Here is a 20408-nt window from a genome sequence, read left to right on the forward strand (position 1 = left end):
AAATAAATAAATAAATAAACCCATCATGTTTTACAGGGTAAGTATATATAATTTTTGTCAATGGAAAAATTTTTTGAACATAGGAAAAAAGACAGATGAGTGTAAAAATGTGTGTGCAAACATTATTTACAACAGAAAATAGACAGAAACAACCTAATAGTTCATCAACAATTGAATGGATAAGTAAATGAAGGTGCATGCCAGGTGCGGGGGCACACATCTGTAATCCCAGCACTCTGGAAGGCTGAGGCAGGAGGACTGCAAGTTGAAGTCCTGCATGGGCAACTTTAGTGACCTAACAAGGCCCTGTCTCAAAATTAAAAAGAATAAATAAAAAGGGCTGGGGATGTAGCTCAGCGGGAAGGCCCTGGGCACAATCCCCAGCACAGGTCCACAGGCACCCGCATACAGAGGTACGTGCCGTGGCCACCTATGTGTGAATGCACATGCATGTATGCTTAGCAGAGTACACAGGCCTGGGAAGCAGTAAACAAAGGCTGATGCTCCTTCCTCCGTGTGCAGGACAATGACAGCCATGCTTTGTGTGCCATGTCACTGCAGTCTGCATGTCTTACAACAGACATGTATCGACACGCATGTAAAGGCTGGCATTAGCCTGCACATGTCCTGTTCTAAGTGGAGAGAGGCCCACAGATATATGCGAGCATCTATCTACCCATCACTGTACTCCCCACGGTAACGCCCTGCACAACCCATGCGCACCATCAAAGCCAGGAGGTGGACAGTGGCACAGTGGCCCAGGCTCACTGGGATTTCACAGTTACGTCTGCACTTGCCTGTGTGTCTGTGTAGCTGTGTGTGCTTATCATGAGGAGCTCTTTAGCAACACCACCACAAAAGGGGTTATTTTTAATATCATCCTCTTGGGCTGGGGAGATAGCTCAGCAGCATCAGCGCTTGCCTGGGTTCGATTCCCGGTACTACATGCTGTGCCAGCCTTGCAACCAGCATGGTGGCAGACGCCTGTAATCCCAGCTTTGGGGAGGCTGAGACAGGATGATCACTATGAGTCTGAGTTGCATAGTGAGACCCTGTAACAGATGTTATCCTCTTAGGCTATAAGCTGCTCAATTCTTATTTCATGTCTTCCTTGTCTAAATAGAAAAACAAACCTTGAAATCCAAGAAATGAAAATGTAAATTGTGAAGAACTTGAAATTCACAACAGGTAGCCGTTGTGAGGGCACAGTGGGCCATTGAGAAATAAATCAGGACTCCACACTGAGACAAATTGTAGCACTGGGCATTAAAAGAATTTGGAGCTCTTACCGTAAAAACACATTCCTAGTTCTGAGCAAACATGCACAAGAGGAACAAAAATGGATGGATTTGCCTCTCTTATATTTTTAGTGCTATGGATAGAGTCCAGGGCCTCACGCAGCTAGGCAAGGCTCCATGCTAAGCACATGACCAGCCCTTTATATATTTTTTTTTAATTTTTTTTTTAAATTTTTTATTTATTTGTGTGTGTGTGTGTTTATTTATTTGTGTGTGTGTGTGTGACCAGCTCAGCCCACCAGGGGGCGGGGCTGGCTGGCATGTGGTGCTGGGGGATTGAACCGCGGTCCCTGTGCTTTGCTAAGCTTGTTCTAAGTAGGTGCTTTAGACCACTGAGCCATCTCACCAGCCCCTAGCCCTTTATATTTTTGATGCCGGTCTTGCTATGTAGACAGGCCGGCCTGAGAGTTGGACATCCTCCTGCCCCAGGCTCCCAGTAGCTGGGGCCCCTGGCATGTGCCTCTGTGCTTAGCAATGCTCCATATCTTGATGCATGCAGTGGTTATGTGAGTATCTACGGTCCTCTCGCTCCAGTTAGCGCATGCTAAGTTGTACACTTATGTCCTATGCATTTAATTGCACAGCAGCTTCACCTCGATGACACATGTCTCAAGGGGACTTCAGAGCAATCATCTATGGAGGATGGAGAGTATTATTTTATATTAATGTCGAACACAGTAGGTCAATTCAAAGAAACTCCAAGAAAACCCAAATGAAGCTAGAGGAAGTCACGCATCCCTCCTGCAGCCAGGGTCAGATATGTGATGCGGAGCTGTGCCCCAGGGGCTGACGCCCACCTGCTGATGCACATGTGACACCAGTGTCCATCCAGCTCCCCCTTGAGCCAGGCCCTGGAGTGCAGAGGGCACCGGGCAAGACAAAGGCCTTGTCCTTCCTGGGCATGTGCTAAGAAGACAGCCCAGGAGTATGCAGGGTGACCAGAGCACAGGACAAGGGCAAGGAAGGAACACTTAGGAATGTGAGCACTTAGGTCCCAAGAAGCCAAGAAATGAGGAGCTGGAATGTTGGGATGGACAGGAAGGAACTCCCAAGAGGTGATGCTTGAGCTGTGATGTGGGCTGAAGGGCAGAACACCAGAGGCAGACAGAAGAGAGCATACAAAGGCCCTGGGGCAGGAACACGCTGGGGGAAAGGACAGCACCAGTCAGTGGTGCTTACTGAGCACAGAGAAGAGAGTGGCAGGGTTGAGGTGGAGAGCTGGGCAGGGCCCAGAGCATAGAGGGTCCACAGCTGGGGCAGGGAGGACACTGGGTGACAGACTAGGACACTGGGAAGCCACCTAAGGGTTTTCAGCAGCTGGTGGATGAGATCTGTGCTGAGCAGGGTGGATGGGGGTGGGGACATGGACGGGGGAGCGGCCACTTAGGAAGCTACTGCCGCGCTGCTGTTGGAAGGGCTGGAGGAGACATAGACTGCAGCATCCCCAGCAGAGGTGGAGAAAAGCGGCGTTTGGCCAGATTCTAGAAGCAGAACTTACAGAACTGCTGATGCGGTCGAGATGAAAAATGAGGAAAGGGAAGGATGGGCAGATGGTGATGCTCCTTACTAAGAAGGGGAATTCTGGGGCAGACCAAGGCGGGGGCGCTTCGAGGGCGGCATTTTAAGGTGCCTGTGTCCTCCGCAAGGGGAGCAGCCAAGGAGTCTAGGAGGTGGCTAGATGGAGCCCGAGGCTCAGTGACGGCGGCAAGGGTGGGCTTGTAAAGTTCAAGGTCACCATCACAGAGATGGTACTGGGACCCAGGGCGTGGGCCTCCAAGGCACTGTACATCAGAACCCCACACTGGCCGCAGAAGACAGCCAGGGTGGTGTTCCTGCAGGTCCATCACTATGTTCTTGGGCCAGGACCAGCCCAGGCCAGCAGCAGACCCTCCTCTCCTGAGTGCCTAAAGGAAGGAGGGAGGCAGCGTGGCCACCTGACCAATGAGAAGTTGCTGGAAGTTGTCGGAAGAGGCAAGAGAAGTTGCTCAGGAGCCCACCGGCTTCAGTGCCAACAAGAACACTGCTCAGCGGTGGCATTGTTGACAAGAGCTTTGTCATGATTGTGGGAACAGAGCCAGGGCACTGACATTTGGAGAGAAATCAAGATGACCGTGGAATTCGGCTCAGTCTCAACCCCACAATGACTCACAAACTTCCTGCCCAAGCCACTCTCTTCTTGTCCCACCCAACTGAGATTGTCAACTTGATGGCTCTAAGGGCTAGACCCACCAGGATGGAAGGGGAGGGTTGCTGCCAGGGCAGGTGTGAGCAGGGCTTCCTGGGCTCTGGGAAGCCTCACACCTGCGATCCCCACCTGCCGCCCACCTGCTTGGCCTCCTAACCTTCTCCACTGCCTGCTGCTGTTGAGCATGGAGGTCACTGAACATATGATCCTTCTACTCTAAGAGAGAAGGAAGTTAGGCTCGATGCCTGAACTTACCACGAACGGTTAGAACAGAGGGAGATTTTTCTGGCTGTTCATTAATGCGGCTGCTGTTTTGAACCCAGAAAATGTTGATGGGCTCAGGGGGGCCCACAGCCTGGCAGGTGAGGTTGAAGGCTGTATTTCTGGTGACGTTGAGGCTCTCAGGCTGCTTAGTGAAGTAGGGAAGTCCTGCAGGGAGGGAGAGGAAATCGGGTCAGCCCCTAACCCAGGTGGAGCCCCCCAACCCAGTGGAAAGGGATTAGCAAGCACTTGACAGATTTCTTTACACACCAGTTTAGGTCTGAATTAGCCAGTTCCACCCTCTGACCATTGAGAGGCTCCTTCCTGTCTCTTCTGGCCAGACTTTCTAGGACACCTTCCCAGGGAGGCTATAAATGCTGATCCAGAGCCAGTTTTTCCAGGATTTTATAGACGTACAGATATTTTCTGTCTCTGCCTCTCTGCCTCTGTCTGCCCCCCCCCCGTCTCTCTTTCTGTCTCTCTCTGTCTCTGTCTGTCTCTTTCTCTCTGGGGCTGGCTGGCAGGTTTCAAATATTGCTCATCAATACAAACACAGACTCAAAATAAAGCTATGTATTGAATAAAGACTCAAAATAAAGCTATGTATTGTCTGTAGAACTTCCTGAGTTCTACAGACAATCGTGTTGTGTGTGTGTGTGTGTGTGTGTGTGTGTGTGTATCTTCCAGATGGGTGAATACAGATTTTAAAATCTATACCCTGGGGGCTGGGGTGTAGTGGCAGGGTATGCGTTTTGCATGTGTGCAGCCCTGGATTCATCCTCAGCATGCATGCATATGCACACGCAAATTCCATACATCAGTGTGGGCTGTACATTTTTCAAAGCACACTTTCATGAAAACACAATAGATAGTTCCACGGTACAATCCTAAAATCCACTGTACTTTCAAAAATCAGGGCTACAAGGAAGATTGGGAAATCTCAGATGAAGCTAGTGAGTACTTACACTTGGGGTATTTATCCAAAAAGATTTTTTTTTTTTCTTTTGGGACAGGGTCTCATAATGTAGTTTAGGCGGACCTCGAACTCACGCAGTCCTCCTGCCTTAGCCTCTTGAGGACTGGGACCACAGGTAGGCACCACCACACCCAACTTTTATCCAGAATCTTTTTTTTTTTTTTAATTTTTTTTTATTTATTTATGTGTGTGGGGGGGCCAGCTCAGCCCACCAGGGCGCGGGGCGGGCTGGCATGTGGTGCTGGGGGATTGAACCATGGTCCCTGTGCTTTGCTGAGCTTGTTCTAAGTAGGTGCTTTAGACCACTGAGCCATCTCACCAGCCCCTATCCAGAATCTTAACAGGTCAAGTTGACTATCACCAGGCATTCAAATTGCATTCTTTTGGGGCTGGGAACTCTTTAAGATCTGGTTCTAGCAGGAATGACATAGGCAATATGTGAAATAAGATTCTCTGTTTGCCAGTTTCAAGGTTTGTCTGTTTGGATTTAATATGTTCCTACCCTGGACATTATTTGAGGATTTGGACCTAAAAAATACCCTCAAAGTATCTTCCCCAGATGAACAGCCAATGTAAGAGACCCCTTCTTTTGTGCAGCCTGGAATGAGCGTAGAGGAAAGGTCCAGAAGGGGCCTGTGAGAGGGTTCCTCATGAATCCCTTTCTCTACCTCTCCCACTCTCTCCCTCCAGCACCTCTCACAGGCCTCCTGCCACTAGTAAGCGTCAGGTTGACGATAACAAAAAGCGTAGCAGAGAAGCTTTTAGGGGAGAGGCTTCTGCTTCAAAGCTAATCACCTGTGCTAAACCCTGCAACGAGGAGGCTCTGGAGAAGGCAGAAGACAGGATCTAATCAGCAGCCTTGCTGCTGGGGGGCCTGAGAGGGCAGGAATGCCGAGGACGCACAGGGTGGCCCCCAGGGTGACGAAGCAACCACTCGGGTCATACTCAAGGTGCTTTTCACCTTGTGGCCTACACTGGCAGGCCCCACCACTGTAGGACAGGAATGCAAGCCTCAGGGCCGGGGTACCACACACAGCCCCTGCTCCTCTAGCCGGCTCACCCACGCACCAGCTTGCGTTTCCCACTAGCAGTCAGGCTCCTCCAGGCCCAAGCGACTGCTCCTTGTCTCCGTTTGCAGCCCAAGTGGTCCCTGGGAGCTGCACTTCTGGGACAACGTGTGGGAAACTGAAGCTGAGAGGAGGCCCAGGTAAAGCTGCAGGCCTGGCCTAGGGAAGGCAGTCACCCTCCGATGATCCACCAGATGCACCTGGACCATGAGAGCGACTCAGGTGCCAGTCCCAAAATCTGGATAACACAATGCGTTTTGCTCCCCAAAGAGAAATCTTTAGTTTGTTTAAAAATTATATATAAAAAAACAAACTTGTGGATGAGGGAGTCCGTAATCTCTTTTATTCTTACCTCTCATGCTAGTATAGAGGTTAGAAAGGATTGTCTTGTAAAGTTTCAATGCTAATGGGTTTGCAAAGTTTACATGCAGAATTATAAATAGGATGAATCCTAGAGTATTATGCACTAAACACTGAATGCAAGCTCGAGGGTAGCTCTCAAGCAACAGGACACTGTGGCCCGTGGACTCACCTTGCACCTCGATGTTGATGGGGTCAGACACAATCTCGATGTTGTTCACTTTCATCTTACACATGTATAACCCGCTGTCTGAGCGCTGCACACTGGTTATGCTTCAAAGAAAAACACAGAAAGGTCTTTACATGACTGTCCTTGGAGTCCCTAGTAGAGGAAGAGAAAATGCTCCCAACTTCCTGGTCATGAGCTGTGATGGCTAATACTACGTGTCAAGGGGTTCAAACCATGGTAGACAGCTGCTTGGCCAAACACCAGTCCAGATGTCACTGCGGAGGTGTTTTCAGCCGTCACCGACATGTACAACAGCAGCCTCTGAGTGAAGAAGATTATCATTCACAATATGAATGTGGGCCTTATCTACTCAGTGAAAGTCCTCACCAGAAAAGACTGACATCTTCTGAGAAAGTGGAAATTCTATCCCCAAACAGCTTCAGGACTACACACTGCATCAGCTCTTCCCTGCGCCTCCACCACACACCCTGCTGACTTCAGCTATGCCACTGCCCATTACAGCAAGAGCAAATGCCTTAAAAAAGTTGGCGCTCTCTCTCTCTGTCTCTCTCTCTCTCTCTCTCTCTGTCTCTCTGTCTCTCTCTCTGTCTCTGCCTGTCTGTCTCTCTCTCTCTCTCTCTCTCTCTCTCTCACACACACACACACACACACACACAAACACACACACTAATCGGACCAACCATCACATCAAACATGACCTAACACATATCCTAACACCTAGCGTAAACTCTACATGAGGGATTTGTTTTTGTTTTCTTGTCTTTTTCAGACAGGATCTCGCTACGCAGTTCAGGCTAGCCTTGAGCTCACTCTGTAGCCCAGGCTGGTCTCAAACTTGCAACCATCCTCCTGCCTCAGGCTCCTGAGTGCTGGGATTACAGGCTGGCGACACCACGCCTGGGTACATGAGGGATTTGCTTCCACACCCTCAAGGCATTTTGGAACTTTGTGGAGCCATTGGTGGTGCTCACAGTGACTCCAGCCTCAGAGCCCAGGGACAACTGTTCCATATCTGGGGTTAGAAGCTAGGTCCATTTGTGTATGCGCAAAGTACCCAGCAGCTATAATATTCACCAAGCTCCTCAGGACTGCAACTGCCATGAGCTCACCGGGCTGCTGCCCCCTTGCCTTTGCATGGGGTTTTCGAGGCCTCTGCCATCACCATGCAAGGCCAGTCTCTAACAGCACCCCTGCATTTGCTACTGTCATGTGTCACCAAGTACCAGTCCACGGCTGTTTCTTTATCTGTCTTAATGCCAAAGTCTCATTGGTGTATTATGAACACGCTTTGTCTTCTTTACTTTACCATGGGAATATTATCTGTTAAGAAATGCAGGACGTGAGAGCCAGAGAGATAGCTCAGTGGACTAAGTGCCTAAGAGTTCCATCCTCGGCACCACATGCTGCGCCGGCCCCAACTCCAGACGGGTGTGCTGAGCTGGCCACTGAGACCGGGCATGGTGGCACATGCCTGTAATCCCAGCGCTGGGGAGGCTGAAAATGGAAGGATCACTATGAGTCTCAGCTGCACAGTGAGACCCTGTACCAAATACATAAAAATATATATTATATATATGATGTAGTATAAAAGACACCCTGCCTGTTACACAGTACGTGTAACAGAGCTGCACTGGGGCAAGGTGGGAAGGGAAGAGGGAGTGAGGAAGGCTTTGAAATACTCTCAGATCTTCAAGGGAGGATGCTCTAATGGACTCAAGGGAACCTCTCATAAAACAAAAAAGGAGAACCATGACCCGGGGGAAAAACAAAAAGAGAAAAAAGTGTGGAGAGCCCGCTCTCCTTCCTAGGACTTTGCTCCTCTAATCTGAGTACCAGCCTTTTCTGCAGGCAAGGCCCAAGGTTCGACGGCAGAAACTAGGTGATCGGACAGCTGCGCCTTTGACAGATGTCTTTGGGTGCTGGCCAGGGACCCCCTAGGAGCAGATGGTTTGCAGCAAGACTCAAGGAGACAGGGCCCAGAGAGAAGGTGAAGGCCAGAGGGCGACACAGCGCAGCTCCGGGAAGCGGGGTGCAGCAGAGGTCTGGAACGCCTGAGAAGCAACCAGACACAGTCACAGGTGGTGCGCGCTGGCACTGCAGAAATCGGATGGCACGTGATCGGTGATCTCCAGGACTAGCTCACACCACACTGCAAGGGCAAGCCAGCCCATGATAGGAAAAGAGCAAGCAGGACACAAGGGGAACACGATGCAGCATCGCCACTCGCCACGCACGCTGAGGAGGGACTAGCAGTCCGTGTGAGGCCGGGCTTTTGGGTTGGTTACCAGGCAGACCCATTTCTCCCATGGCACCAGCAAGACTTTCCATAAATAATTCTGCCTTTGCTTCCTAGACCTCCACATCGAGGCCCAATTCCCTGCAAAGGCTGGATGTGGGGTGGGACCAGAGACAGAACACTGGCTGTTCCCACCATCTTCCTTCCCCCCGCGTCAGGAGGCTCCATATTCATGGAGGGTTGACCAGAAAAGCCCTGAGTTCAAAATAGTAAACTTAGGTGACTAAGAAAATTGAAAAAATGCACAGAAGGGGGAACAAAGGATAACTCAAGAAATTACCCCAGAACCTCAGAGTGGGTCTTTCTCTAACCAGGCCCTGGACAGGATGAAAAATCAGACTGGGGGGGTGGTGGTCAACATGGAGCGTTATCAGGGAAGTCACAACTCTAAGATAAGCAAACATCGCACAAAAGCTCCCGGAAAGAAATGCAGGTTATTGATGACTGAGTCAGGCCCATGTCCTACTTCTCAAAAGCAACTCTAGGAACTCTAAGGAAATATACCAATGACTTCCCGATTACAGCAGGACATTATTTTCCTTTTTCAGTCTGCATTTAGCCAAACCATCTCAACGTCAGGTGGGGGAAAGAAACTTTTCAGACACAAATGACCCAGGAAGTTAGTAGAGGAAGGGCTCTGCGCTAGAGTAAGAAGGAGGGGCCACGCTGGGGGGACCAGGGTTCTGAGAAAGCGGGGAACCTGGCTCTGAGAAACAGGAGCTGGAATGTAGGATGGGCAGGGGTCCCCAGAGTGACACAAGTGGACCCAGATCTGGACAGCAATATGTTCAGACTGAGGCAGGAGTGAGGGAGCTGGGACAGAGAACCTCCCAGGGGGAAAAAAATGAGCCACTGTGAAAGCTGGAGGCGCACACAGTGATACGAAGTTTCCCTCCAGAGTTTAGGAAAGAATGAGTGATCCTTTCTTAGAAAACTAAGCAAACTAACCAGCAAGGAAACTCTTCGGGAAATCAAAAAACTACTGGAGGAGTAAAATATAATTTAATGTAATGCATGACTCAGCTGAAAACACAATTTCCACAGCCACAAAAAAACCCAAAAGTGAACCCTGGTTTAACCACGGCTATGAGTAACGCTTCAGATGAACACATACCATCTTGGGGACTGTCACACAGGGCCACATCCACAGACTGCTGGGGGCTGAGTATCCCTGGATGACACTGACGAGAGGGGTCACCTCAGCTCCCGCTCTGTAGGGGCCAGGACTGGAGTGAGGAGAGAGAATTGAAACTCTTACCTTGTGCACTCAATGCTTTAAAAAATGGTAGGGGCCGGGGGTATTGACCAGGCGAGAGCACTCGCCCAGCATGGTGGACGCTCTTGGTTCCATCCCCAGCACTGCCCTGAAGAAAAGCAATGAAACCTCTCCAGATTTTGGCAACACCCAGACATCTGGACCAAGGGGGTTGAATGAAATGATACAGACTCAGCCACAGCGTCTAGACAGGAACCACCTGGCCGCAGCTGCAGCGCTGGCAGCAGGAGAAGCTGATGGGCAGAACTGGGTCAGCCCCAGGGCATCTGCAGACCTACAGCGCCACCTCCTCTACCCCTCGGCCCTGCCTGATCAGTGGCCTGTCCAGAAATGGTGCGAGGGACAGATAGTATATAATTCTATGTTTATGAAATGCTTAGTCAAACACACGGAGACAAAAACTAGAGTATCCCAGTGACCAGGGGCTGGGCTCTGTGTGTGTGTGTGTGTGTGTGTGTGTGTGTGTGTGTGTGCGGGGTCTTAGTTTAGAAAGGGGACAAGCTCTGCAGATGGTTAGTGGCGATGGTTGTGCTTCATATGCCCGTGCTGATGCCACTGAACCATACACTCTAAAAGGGTTAAAACAGTGAATCTTAGGTTATGAATAGTTACAATTTTAAAAATTACACAATAGAAAGAAAAAAAAAAAACAAAACACAAAGACCCGCTGGTGAGTTTCCTAGTTTCACCGGGCATGGTTCAAACGGCGCTGCTGGGGTATAACGAATAACCCAGGCACAAGAAACTTCCAGAAGAAGAAGAAGCCTTGTGAGTGGGAAGCTCGTTGGTAATCAGCTCTGCAGTTGATAATAACTCTGCTTGCTCACGGTCTGGCTAAAGAAATTATGGTCTTAGCGAGGCAGGGCAGCAAATGCCCTGCAATCCCTGCACTCTGGGAGGTACAGGGAGAAAGATCCCAAGCTTGAGCACAGTTTGGGTAGCTCAGAGATTTAGCGAGACAACACTGTCTCAAAACACAAAAAAGACTGGGGACGTATGCTGCTCAGTGTGAACCCTGGACTCGGTCTCCAGCATGGCTGGGGGGGGGGCGGTTCTTGTTTTCCTGAGGTCTGCTAACTGTTCTCCTGCGATTCCATGGTCATGGCCTCCAAAATCAGCAAGACAAAGAGCTGATGATAAGCATCGGACAGGGCCAGGGCATCAGGGCCAGGGCCGAGGAAGGCAAAGTGCGGGTAAGGGTTGGCACTGAGTGAGAGGTGGGGGCTGAAAACGCAGCACCCACAGAGCCAGGAGCCTGCTTAGAGATGGCTGGGGGGCCCTAACTACCCACTTAACATCCTTCCAAGGAGAAGTTCCTGAGAAAGTAAGAATCCATGCAGCTTCAGCCCCTGGGAACTATGCTGGAATTTTAAAAAGCCCTGGGAGTCCTTAGACTAAACAGAACACAAACAATAAACATTTTCCCTGCACCACAGATCTCCCAATAACTACATCTGCCACCTTTCAAGAGTCTCGGTTTTCACTTGTACTTGACAGTTGGTCTCCCTGGTCCTCTGGTCTGAAGGCTACTGACTCTGGAATGTGTCACCTGACAAGGGACAGTTCAATATAAGCTGGCGGGCTTTGGACACAGTAAAGCAGACCTTCGAGCCAACAGTAGCCATAATTCTCCCTCCTCAAAGGACTCCAGGGCCGGGGCTCAGCCAGGCAGGGTTCTGGGGTCTGGACAAATGAAGGCAGAATGGGTATGAGCTGGTACCGGATGCTGAGGAGGCGGGTTACGCACTGCAGCGCCAGGAGGAGGCTGGGCCCAGGGAGAGAAATCCTGCCAAGGAAGCTGGGAAGTGCTCTCCTTGGACTGTGGCCTGAGCCCACAACACTGAGACCAGGCAGGAGAGAAGATGGTTGTGGGGGCTTTCGGTATTTATCATGCACCACTGCCACCCACTAGCAGGCCCTGAGTGTTTTCCTTGTCTATCGATAAAAGATGACTCTTGGATCCATCAGCAACATCAGACACATGTTCAAACAGGAAACAAAACCAAAGCATGATTGCTAGCCTAGGACAACCCCAGCGCAGGAGGGCGTCAGGGTGAGAAACACTGCATCATGCACTTTTTCCTGTGTATATACCCTGTATATACCCTCTACCTTGCCTTTTTTTTTTTTTTTTTTCTGAACTGGGCATTGAACTCAGGCCCTTGCGCTTACCAGGGAAGTGCTTATTCCACTGAACCATCTCCCTGGCCCCAACCTTGCCATTTTGAAAATACTTTTTACCTGTACATGGTGGCTCATGCCTGTAATCCCAGCACTCAGGAGGCCGAGGCAGGAGGATTGCCACAGCAAGTTCGAGGTCAGCCTGAACTACAAACTGAGATTGTATCTCAGAAAGAATAAGAAAAGAAAAAAGCCTAATTTTTTAATGGTCTCCCTTTATAATCTTATTTGCATTTTTAACTTATTAGTTTAAAGAGAGAAAAAAAACCCCACAAAGATAATAATCAATACAAAACAATAAAAATGGTACAGAATTTCCAAACAAGAATAGAAAATTAACAGTGGTTGTTGTATTTGCTTCTGTTTTACAATAGCAGAATGCCGTGACATAGAACAACCATTCGACTATTTTGAAGACTTTTAATGTGAATGAAACATGCATAATCATCTACACAATAATATACTAATTGATTTCAAGAATATTAAACTTACATATGCATGGAAACTTTTTCTTAGGGCAGTGGAGTTATGAGCCACTATTTCCCTCACTGTACGTGTTATTATTTTTCAAAATATAAAAATACATACACACATAACTTATTTTAAAAACCTTTCAGGGGAATGGGGGGAATAAAAAGAATTAAGACATGTTGTGTGCATATGAACTCTCCATAAAGAATGTAGTTATTACGGACCACAAACATGTACTAATAAAGATAAAAATATAGGCTGGGGAGAACGCGCAATGGCTTAAGCATCTACCTGGCAGAAGCACAAGGTCCTGAGTCCAATCCCAGGTGCCAAAAAAAAAAGATAAAAAGATAAAAATAAGCAAATATCTTCCAGGAACACATTCACACATCGTGCTAAATCTCCATCTTTCCCAGGATGTGGCATTTGTATTTCCCTGCCTGTGAGCTATTATTTCCACAGCCACTGTTCCCCCCCATTACAACTAACTGAGGTTTCATTGTGAGATGCGGGCATTCTGCAGTAGCAGAAAGGTCCCTCCATGAGACACAACTCCATCCTAAAAAAAACATGTATAGCATTTATAATATTATCAGTCTCTAGAATCTCACAATTATGCTTTATTTATTTATTTATTTATTTTTAACGTATTTAGTACAGGGCCTACAGGGTCTCACTACGTAGACTGGACTCGTAGTGATTCTCCTGTCTTCAGCCTCCCAAGCCCTGGGATTACAGGTGTGTGCCACCATGCACAATCTCAATTGTGCTCTCAGCACACCCCATGAGGTGGGGCCAGCACAGCATGGGGTGGATAGAACCCTAGCCCCTGTGTCTGCCTAAGCAGATGCTTTCATCTGCTGAGCTATCTGGCTGGCCTACACTATAGTTGAAGGATGAGTATAGGTGCAAGCTGTGGGGTCCTCAATTTGGAGACTTCATCATTTTCCAAATTCCTATAAATTCGGCCCCTGCTTAATGAGAATTGCTGCATATGGCACTTATACCTTATAGAAAAATGGGTCCATGATTAAGTCTAGATATTATGCTTCTCTGTAATCCCAGATAACATACAGGTATACACCACTTCTAAGACTTCGTATGTATGGCTGATAACATGCAGGCATAACATAAAAGTGCCACTGTAATAGTATATGCCCTCGAATAAATATGGTCTGCATAGGTATTATTGATGGTAACTCGAACAAAACTGTAGACCAATGCACTCTTAGCAAATATAAATATGGAAAGCCTGAGACTATTTTTTTATGCCTTCCTGGGGAAAGAGGTTTTCCTTGTGGGCCTATGAGATGTGAAAAGTGATGGTGCAACAGGTGTGCAAATCAAGCTCCCTGTTTAAGTGTGACCAGCACACAAGCTCCTGACTGTGGGAAAGTCACCTTGTTTATAAGGACTTTGGTGTCCTTATTTGAAAGTAGCATGTTGGGCTGGCCAGATAGTTCAGCAGACTAAAGTGCCTGCTTAGGCAGAGCGCAGAGGTTGAGGTTCAGGCCCTGCCCCTGGGGTGCAGTGAGAGTGCGACTGAGACTGGGCGTGGTGACACATGCCTGTAATACCAGCGCTTGGGAAGATGAAAACAGGAAGATCACTGTGAGTCCAATCTACGTAGTTAGACCCTGAACACCCTGTAGACCCTGCACCAAATACATAAAAGAAAAAAGTATCATGTTTAAGGTCTTTAACTAATCTTTGTCTCTTGCCAAGAAACTACACAAATGTTTTTAATTTTGATTAAGTCACTATAATTTATTTTATTGATCACCCAACAGCTACTGTGCCGCCTGAACATGACCTTAAGAAGGTGCATTTGGTATTGTCCTAAATGCTACCTATTTCAGTTGAATATCCATGACTTCTAAGACTTTGGACCACTATGGTTCTGTTATAAAGCTTGGCTTGGGGGTCGAGTAATATTCTTTCCTCCTTTAGAATGAATTACATATAATAAGCTGAATACAGACTGGTTACAAATGAATCCTACTGTTCTCCAAATATCACCCAGGTTGCCTTCTCAAACCTAAAGCACAATAGGACCACCAGGACTCCCAGCTTAAAAACCCTCCCATTTAAGGTCCCTTAAATTAGCTCCTTGAAGCAGACCTGGAACTGGCAGTCACATGTCTAGCCCAAGGCTATGGAAACAAGACCAAGGAGAGGCAGTGCATGGTCACAGCTTGGGCACGCCAGAGAGCCAACAGTGCTGTGCTCCCCCAGGGACACCTGATGACAACAACGCACCACTTTCTCTTTCACAGAGCCTTAAAATGACTCCTCTCTTGCTTGTTAGTGAACCATGGTTTTATCTTCTTCATCAGAGGCTGTGTCTATACAATGGCAAAACATCCACTTTGTGTAGTTGATATACAAAACAATACAGTCAAATCCCCAGGCTGTTACATCCACCAAGGGAAACTGCAGAAGTTGGTATTCTTTTCCCACTGCCTGAGCCTGCATCCTGGAGAAAATGTGCAAAAAAGGCACATTTTGGGGAAGTATTAACAGATTCTGCCTGGAGTCATTCTATCTGTGGGTGACTGGGAGGTGGTTTTCTGAAAAGGAAACATAAAATGATTCACCAAAGGACAGGACAGAGTATGGGGCGATGCCGCGTGTCAGGTCAGAGAAAGTGAAAATGTGACAGATCAAAGAAGGCTCCGCCCTGGGGTAGAGAAATCACAGAGACGAGGTGACTCAATCTTACTTTGAACTCTGAACAACTACAGGCTAAGCCAGTTCTGTAATTGTGCATGCAAAGAAGACCTCAAGCAAAACACATGCACATACACATGCACACACGCACGCGTGCACACACATGCACATATGCATACAGCTCAGGTTTTCAAAAGTTGATCTGTATACTTATTGACGAGCATTTAATAAACATCAGTTATCTTCTTGAAAAAAACTGAGTAAGTTGGCCTCACCGCAGAATAGTGATTACTTGCAGCTGGGAAGAGCTGGGGTGACGAAGTACAGGGACCAAAGCCACGTTCAGTGGAAGGAACTAGATCTGGCATCCCGCAGCCACATGAGCGCACTGTGCTGTAAGAACAGCCCATTCCATACTCTATGCATATCTAGAAAGAGGAGCTCAGACGCTCCAAACGTAAATGATAAGGAAAGGAAAACGCTAGCGACGCCAATCTGACGAGCACACTCTATGTGTGTGTGGTAGAATCACTCTGTACACCACAAATATGCACAATTTCTGCTTGTTAAGGAGATCAGGTAAATAAATAAGCCAAAACATAAAAAGGAAGAAAAGAAAAGCTCCTCAACCCCTTCAGCTGAAGAGGAAAGAAGCGAGAATCCCAAAGAGGAGGTGTAAAGAGAGGCCCGTGGCACCTGAACTAGGCTGGCTCGGTGTAGGGGAGAACAGAGGATTCTGGGTACACACTGGGCTTGGCTGACCCCCACTGCCACCACCCCCACTCATCATACCCCTTAGAAACACTTTCTGGTGGGCTGGGGGTATGGGTCAATGATATAAACCATGGTTCCACTCAACGGTAGAACTCTGGACAGTGACCTGCAGGTCAGAAGGGAAGAAGCCCTCCCAGCCTTCAGCTCTGTGAACCCACACTTATGTGAGTTCAAGCTCAGCTTAAAAGAAATCAACAATGCAGACTGTCAGCTACAGTACCCATTGACTTGCTAAGGGATCAAGCTAGCTTGAACAGAAAATGAAGACTTAGGAGGCTTTTGTTTTTGAGGTAGTATTAGGACTCTGAAAAAGGATGCGAGGAAGGACACTTACCTGAAGAATGCAATTATTGACGTTCCTTCATTATCAGGATAGTACTGTGTAATTGTATTATGTGCTCCGCGCAATTCTTTCCCATCTTTCCACCAGGAAACACTTTCGGTTTCCTGGTACATATTAGGTACATTGATGGAGCAATTAAATTTGACACCTTTGTGTTCGGAAAGTGTTATGTGCCCAACTACGTGATTAAACACAACAGGTGGTTGGAGCTTTGCTGCAGCAGAGGTGGCTTGGGGGGCAGTCATGTCTTCTGGATGTGGCCTTCCAGGCTGGGTTGGTGATAGCATCGAGGCAGGCTGGTACCCATGGGTGTGAGGGTCGGAAGATGGCTGGTGGGCCGCTTGCAGGCTCCCAGGAGTTGGCTGTTCGGGCTTGGTCTCTTCCCTGATTTCAGCAATACCTGCAAAACACAATGCCTGAGTTTAGCCTTTCATGGTGAAAAGTGGCCCGGGTAGGTCTTTAGTTGCTCAGCCTTGAGGGAGGGGTACACGGTTTCTAGGGGTACCCCTAGAAACTCACACCTCCGATGCACACGTGCGTGTGCACGCACGCACACACACACACACACACACACACACACACACACACGTTTGTTTGTTCACCTGCCTGCTACTAAATGCTGAAGGAACCAAATCTCAACCACCAATAAAGAAATACACAAATAGAATTTAAAACCTATAAATGATGACTCCTCCCACGTCCTGCAGGGAAACTAAGATCGCTTTTCTTACATCTGTTCAGTCACAGACTCTGCCACACATGTGGCCAATAGTCTCATAAAGGCTGCCTCAGGCAGTCTCGGGGAGATAATTTACAATTTTTGTGTCCACAAAAAAATAGGTTCCAGACTCAGAGCTTCCAGCCAATGCCTGCCTGCTGGAATGCAGCAGAAAATGTTTTTATTTCAGCTGGCCCACAACTATTTCTAAAAATATAGGCTCATATTAGTTGTACTTTAGCTTTGTGAATGTGTGTGTGTGTGTGTGTGTGTGTGTGTGTGTGTGGCTGGTCTCTGCCAGAACTGGTGACTAACAACACAGTATATTTAGCTGATACCTAAAAAAGAATGTTTAGCCTAAGTGTTCAGCCAAGCACCTAAATGGCTAATGACAGATAAAAGCGAGGGAATTAGGGACAGAACTGAGGGCCTGGGAATTCTTCCTCCAACCTCCTCAGAGCCTTGGTATCCTGGACCACACAAACCCCTTGGTGGTGGCCAGGGCGACCCCAGGGCCTCTCGATCAGCTGTCACCCTTCCACCTGGCTCCCTCCTGGCCCTCTCAGAGGGTGAAGGTCAGACAGAGGACTAGCGCCTGCAATGGGAGAACCCAGGGGCTGTCCTTTACCTGAGGTCTAGGGGGAGTGAGGGCTGCTATGTGCTTTCATGGGTCAGCTGCGGGCTGGAAATATGTTTATCTAGGGCTGTGGAGATTGGGGTCTCTCAGGACAAGAGACCCCCCCAAGATGTGTGGCTTCCGGCTCCCCCATCCGTAAGAGCAAATGCCAGAAACACTTTCCCTGAAGTCCCCTTTCGGCCAAAGCACCAGATCCACCAAGGGGGAAAAGACTGACTTGAACCCTCCTGTTAAGCTGCCTTGTTGGTCTTTTTTGATTTTACTGTATTTTTTTGGTTAAATTGTTTTTTAAGGGAGGTTTATTTTTTGTTTTTGGTGCCAAGGACCAAACCTAGGGATTCCAGCTTGCTAGGCAAGCATTCTACCGCTGAGCCAAATCTCCAGTCCCAGAGCTGATTTTTTCTCTTTCTTTCTTTCTTTCTTTCTTTCTTTCTTTCTTTCTTTCTTTCTTTCTTTCTTTCTTTCTTTCTTTCTTTCTTTCTTTCTTTCTTTCTTTGTAGTACCAAGGATTGAACTCAGGACCCTGTGCTTGCCAGGCAAGCACTTAGTCTACTGAGCTATCTCCTCGGCCCCGAGCCCTTCTGTTAAAATCAAATCAAATCAAATCAAAACTTTAAAAAGTTCATATCACAGAAGAAGAATTTGAAAAATCAAAACCAAGAACTGGGAGTTAGCTCAATGGCATAAGCATCTGGCAGTTAAGCGCAAGGTCCAGAGTTTGATCCCCAGTACTGGAAAAAAAAAAAAAAAAAAAAAAAAAGGCAAGATAGCAGAAGTATGAGGAAAAACCAAAGCCACATTGGGGCCCTGTCTGTCTCCTGGCTTGTACTCCCCACTAAAGCCCACCCACGCCCCACTTCACCAACCTACAGCCCCTGCCCCAGGAACTTCATAGGTAAACCTCACTGATGTGGCTCTTCTTTGAGTTTCACATTTTCAAGTCGCCTGCGTTCTGACACATTATAAATCTGAATGCTTTTTCCCTTTCCTCTGCCTACGCACACTTTGGGTCAGCTGACTCAGTGATGAACATTTATTTGGGTACCAGAAATCGAACTCACCACCTTGTGCTTGCCAGGAGGATATGCCACTGAGTTACATCCCCAGTTGTCAGCTGAGTCAGTTACTGGGCTTCAGAGGGAAGCCGGAACTTCCCTAGCCCAGGCAGGAACATTTCTACTGCTTTCCAGCCACCGTGCTTCATTTTATCCATACAACCATTTCTTCCCTTTAAATATATATCCCTTTCTCAGAAGGTAGAAATCGAAAGAGGGGAAAACAAATACTATTTCCCTTGGTTTGTTTAATTTACTTAATAACAGTCCAGTTTTGGGGGCTGGGCAGATGGCTCAGTGGAATAAGTGCTTCCCTGGCAAGCACAAGGGCCTGAGTTCAGTCCCAGGTTCTGGGGAAAAAAAAAAAAAAAGTACAGTATTCTACTTCTAAAGTTAATACAAGTTTGTGATTAAAAAAAACAAATTCAAACATGTATTGCAGCACAGACAGTAGAAAGAGGAAACCTGCTACACAAACCTGGTCTTGCAAGATGAACTCTCACTATAATATGGGGTCCAACCTACAGCTTGTAGGAACAAAGTGTTAAATGAATAAGCAGCTAAATAAAGGGGGAAAGGTCAACCGAGCAGGGGACACCTGTAATCAGGGAACAGGCAAATTCACCCTGCAAGTGCTCGACACTATGTGTGGCTTAAAATGCAACGATCCCCACTTTTGATTAGCGCTATGGCTTCTGTCTAAATGTCCCCCCAAAGCCTCATGCGGGCATGAGCATGGGCTTCTAGAGTTGATGATTAATTCATAGTCCAATGCTGGGATTATGGGTAGGAGAGCTGCACCCGCCCTGGCAACAGGACAGAGGGAAAGAGGCCGGCTCCCTGCCACTGCTCCTCCCTGTTGCTCTGGCTGCGTTGACTGTTTTCTGCTGCCATGAACTGCTGCCCTCTGCTATGTGCCACCCTGCCTTGGAGGCAGGTGAGTACGGACTGAAATCTCCACAAACTGTGAGCTAAATACACCTTTCCCCCTTTAATTTCGGTGTTGGGTATTTTGTCTCCTCAAAAAGAAAAAGTAACCAACACAACTAGGAAGAAGAGAGTCGAATGATTTCACTGCTAAAAGATGTTTATGTAGCACCTGCTGCACTCAGGATTTGCTGCAACAATCCCACAGGAGAAAGGAAGGCGCTTGTCCCACACAGAACAGCAGATAACCTCAGGAGCTAAGGGAAAAACAGGAAGTGATGCACTGGGACAAGGAGGTCTGATCAAAGGTCTGTGTCTCCCCCAAGAGTCCATGCATTGGAAACTTAGTCCCCCTTCCTATATTAATGGTTATCTGGTGGTAGGACCTTGGGGAGTGTCTTAGTTACAAGAAGTCCATGTCTTTGAAACAAGCTGTCTTTGAAAAGCCAATCCCCATGAGTGCACCCAGGTTTAGGGGAACACAAACCATAACAAGGAGGGGATTAGGATTAGTTGAGGACATGTGTGTCCAGATGCCTCTGGGTGGCATTTATTAGGAGGGAGACTTTGCTCTGTTTCTTTACCAAGTGACACCTCTCCCACCTTAGGATGTAGCCCAGGCCAAGGGCTGCCTCTGTGCTCTTGGGCTTCTCAACCTTCAAAACAGAGGGGCCTGTCCCTTAGCTCAGTTCTTTAAGTGGCTGCTTCAACAAAGCAGTCAGG

At 47.9% G+C, this 20408-nt stretch overlaps 1 protein-coding gene across 1 annotated transcript in view; it reads right to left on the reverse strand.

Annotated features, from left to right (window-relative positions):
- The window catches only part of Mertk (MER proto-oncogene, tyrosine kinase), a 120506-nt gene that overhangs the window by 82080 nt on the left and 18018 nt on the right, over positions 1-20408 (reverse strand). The window contains exons 2-4 of the mRNA XM_023717364.1: positions 16340-16748; positions 6320-6420; positions 3739-3912 (exon numbers count right to left, since the gene is read on the reverse strand). Of these exons, the coding sequence (XP_023573132.1) occupies positions 3739-3912; positions 6320-6420; positions 16340-16635 (571 nt within the window). The 5' untranslated portion in view covers positions 16636-16748. The remainder of the gene's footprint in view (positions 1-3738; positions 3913-6319; positions 6421-16339; positions 16749-20408) is intronic.

This window comes from Octodon degus, unplaced genomic scaffold (assembly GCF_000260255.1).
Source record: "Octodon degus isolate 3935 unplaced genomic scaffold, OctDeg1.0 scaffold00052, whole genome shotgun sequence".
NCBI classification, from domain to species: domain Eukaryota; kingdom Metazoa; phylum Chordata; class Mammalia; order Rodentia; family Octodontidae; genus Octodon; species Octodon degus.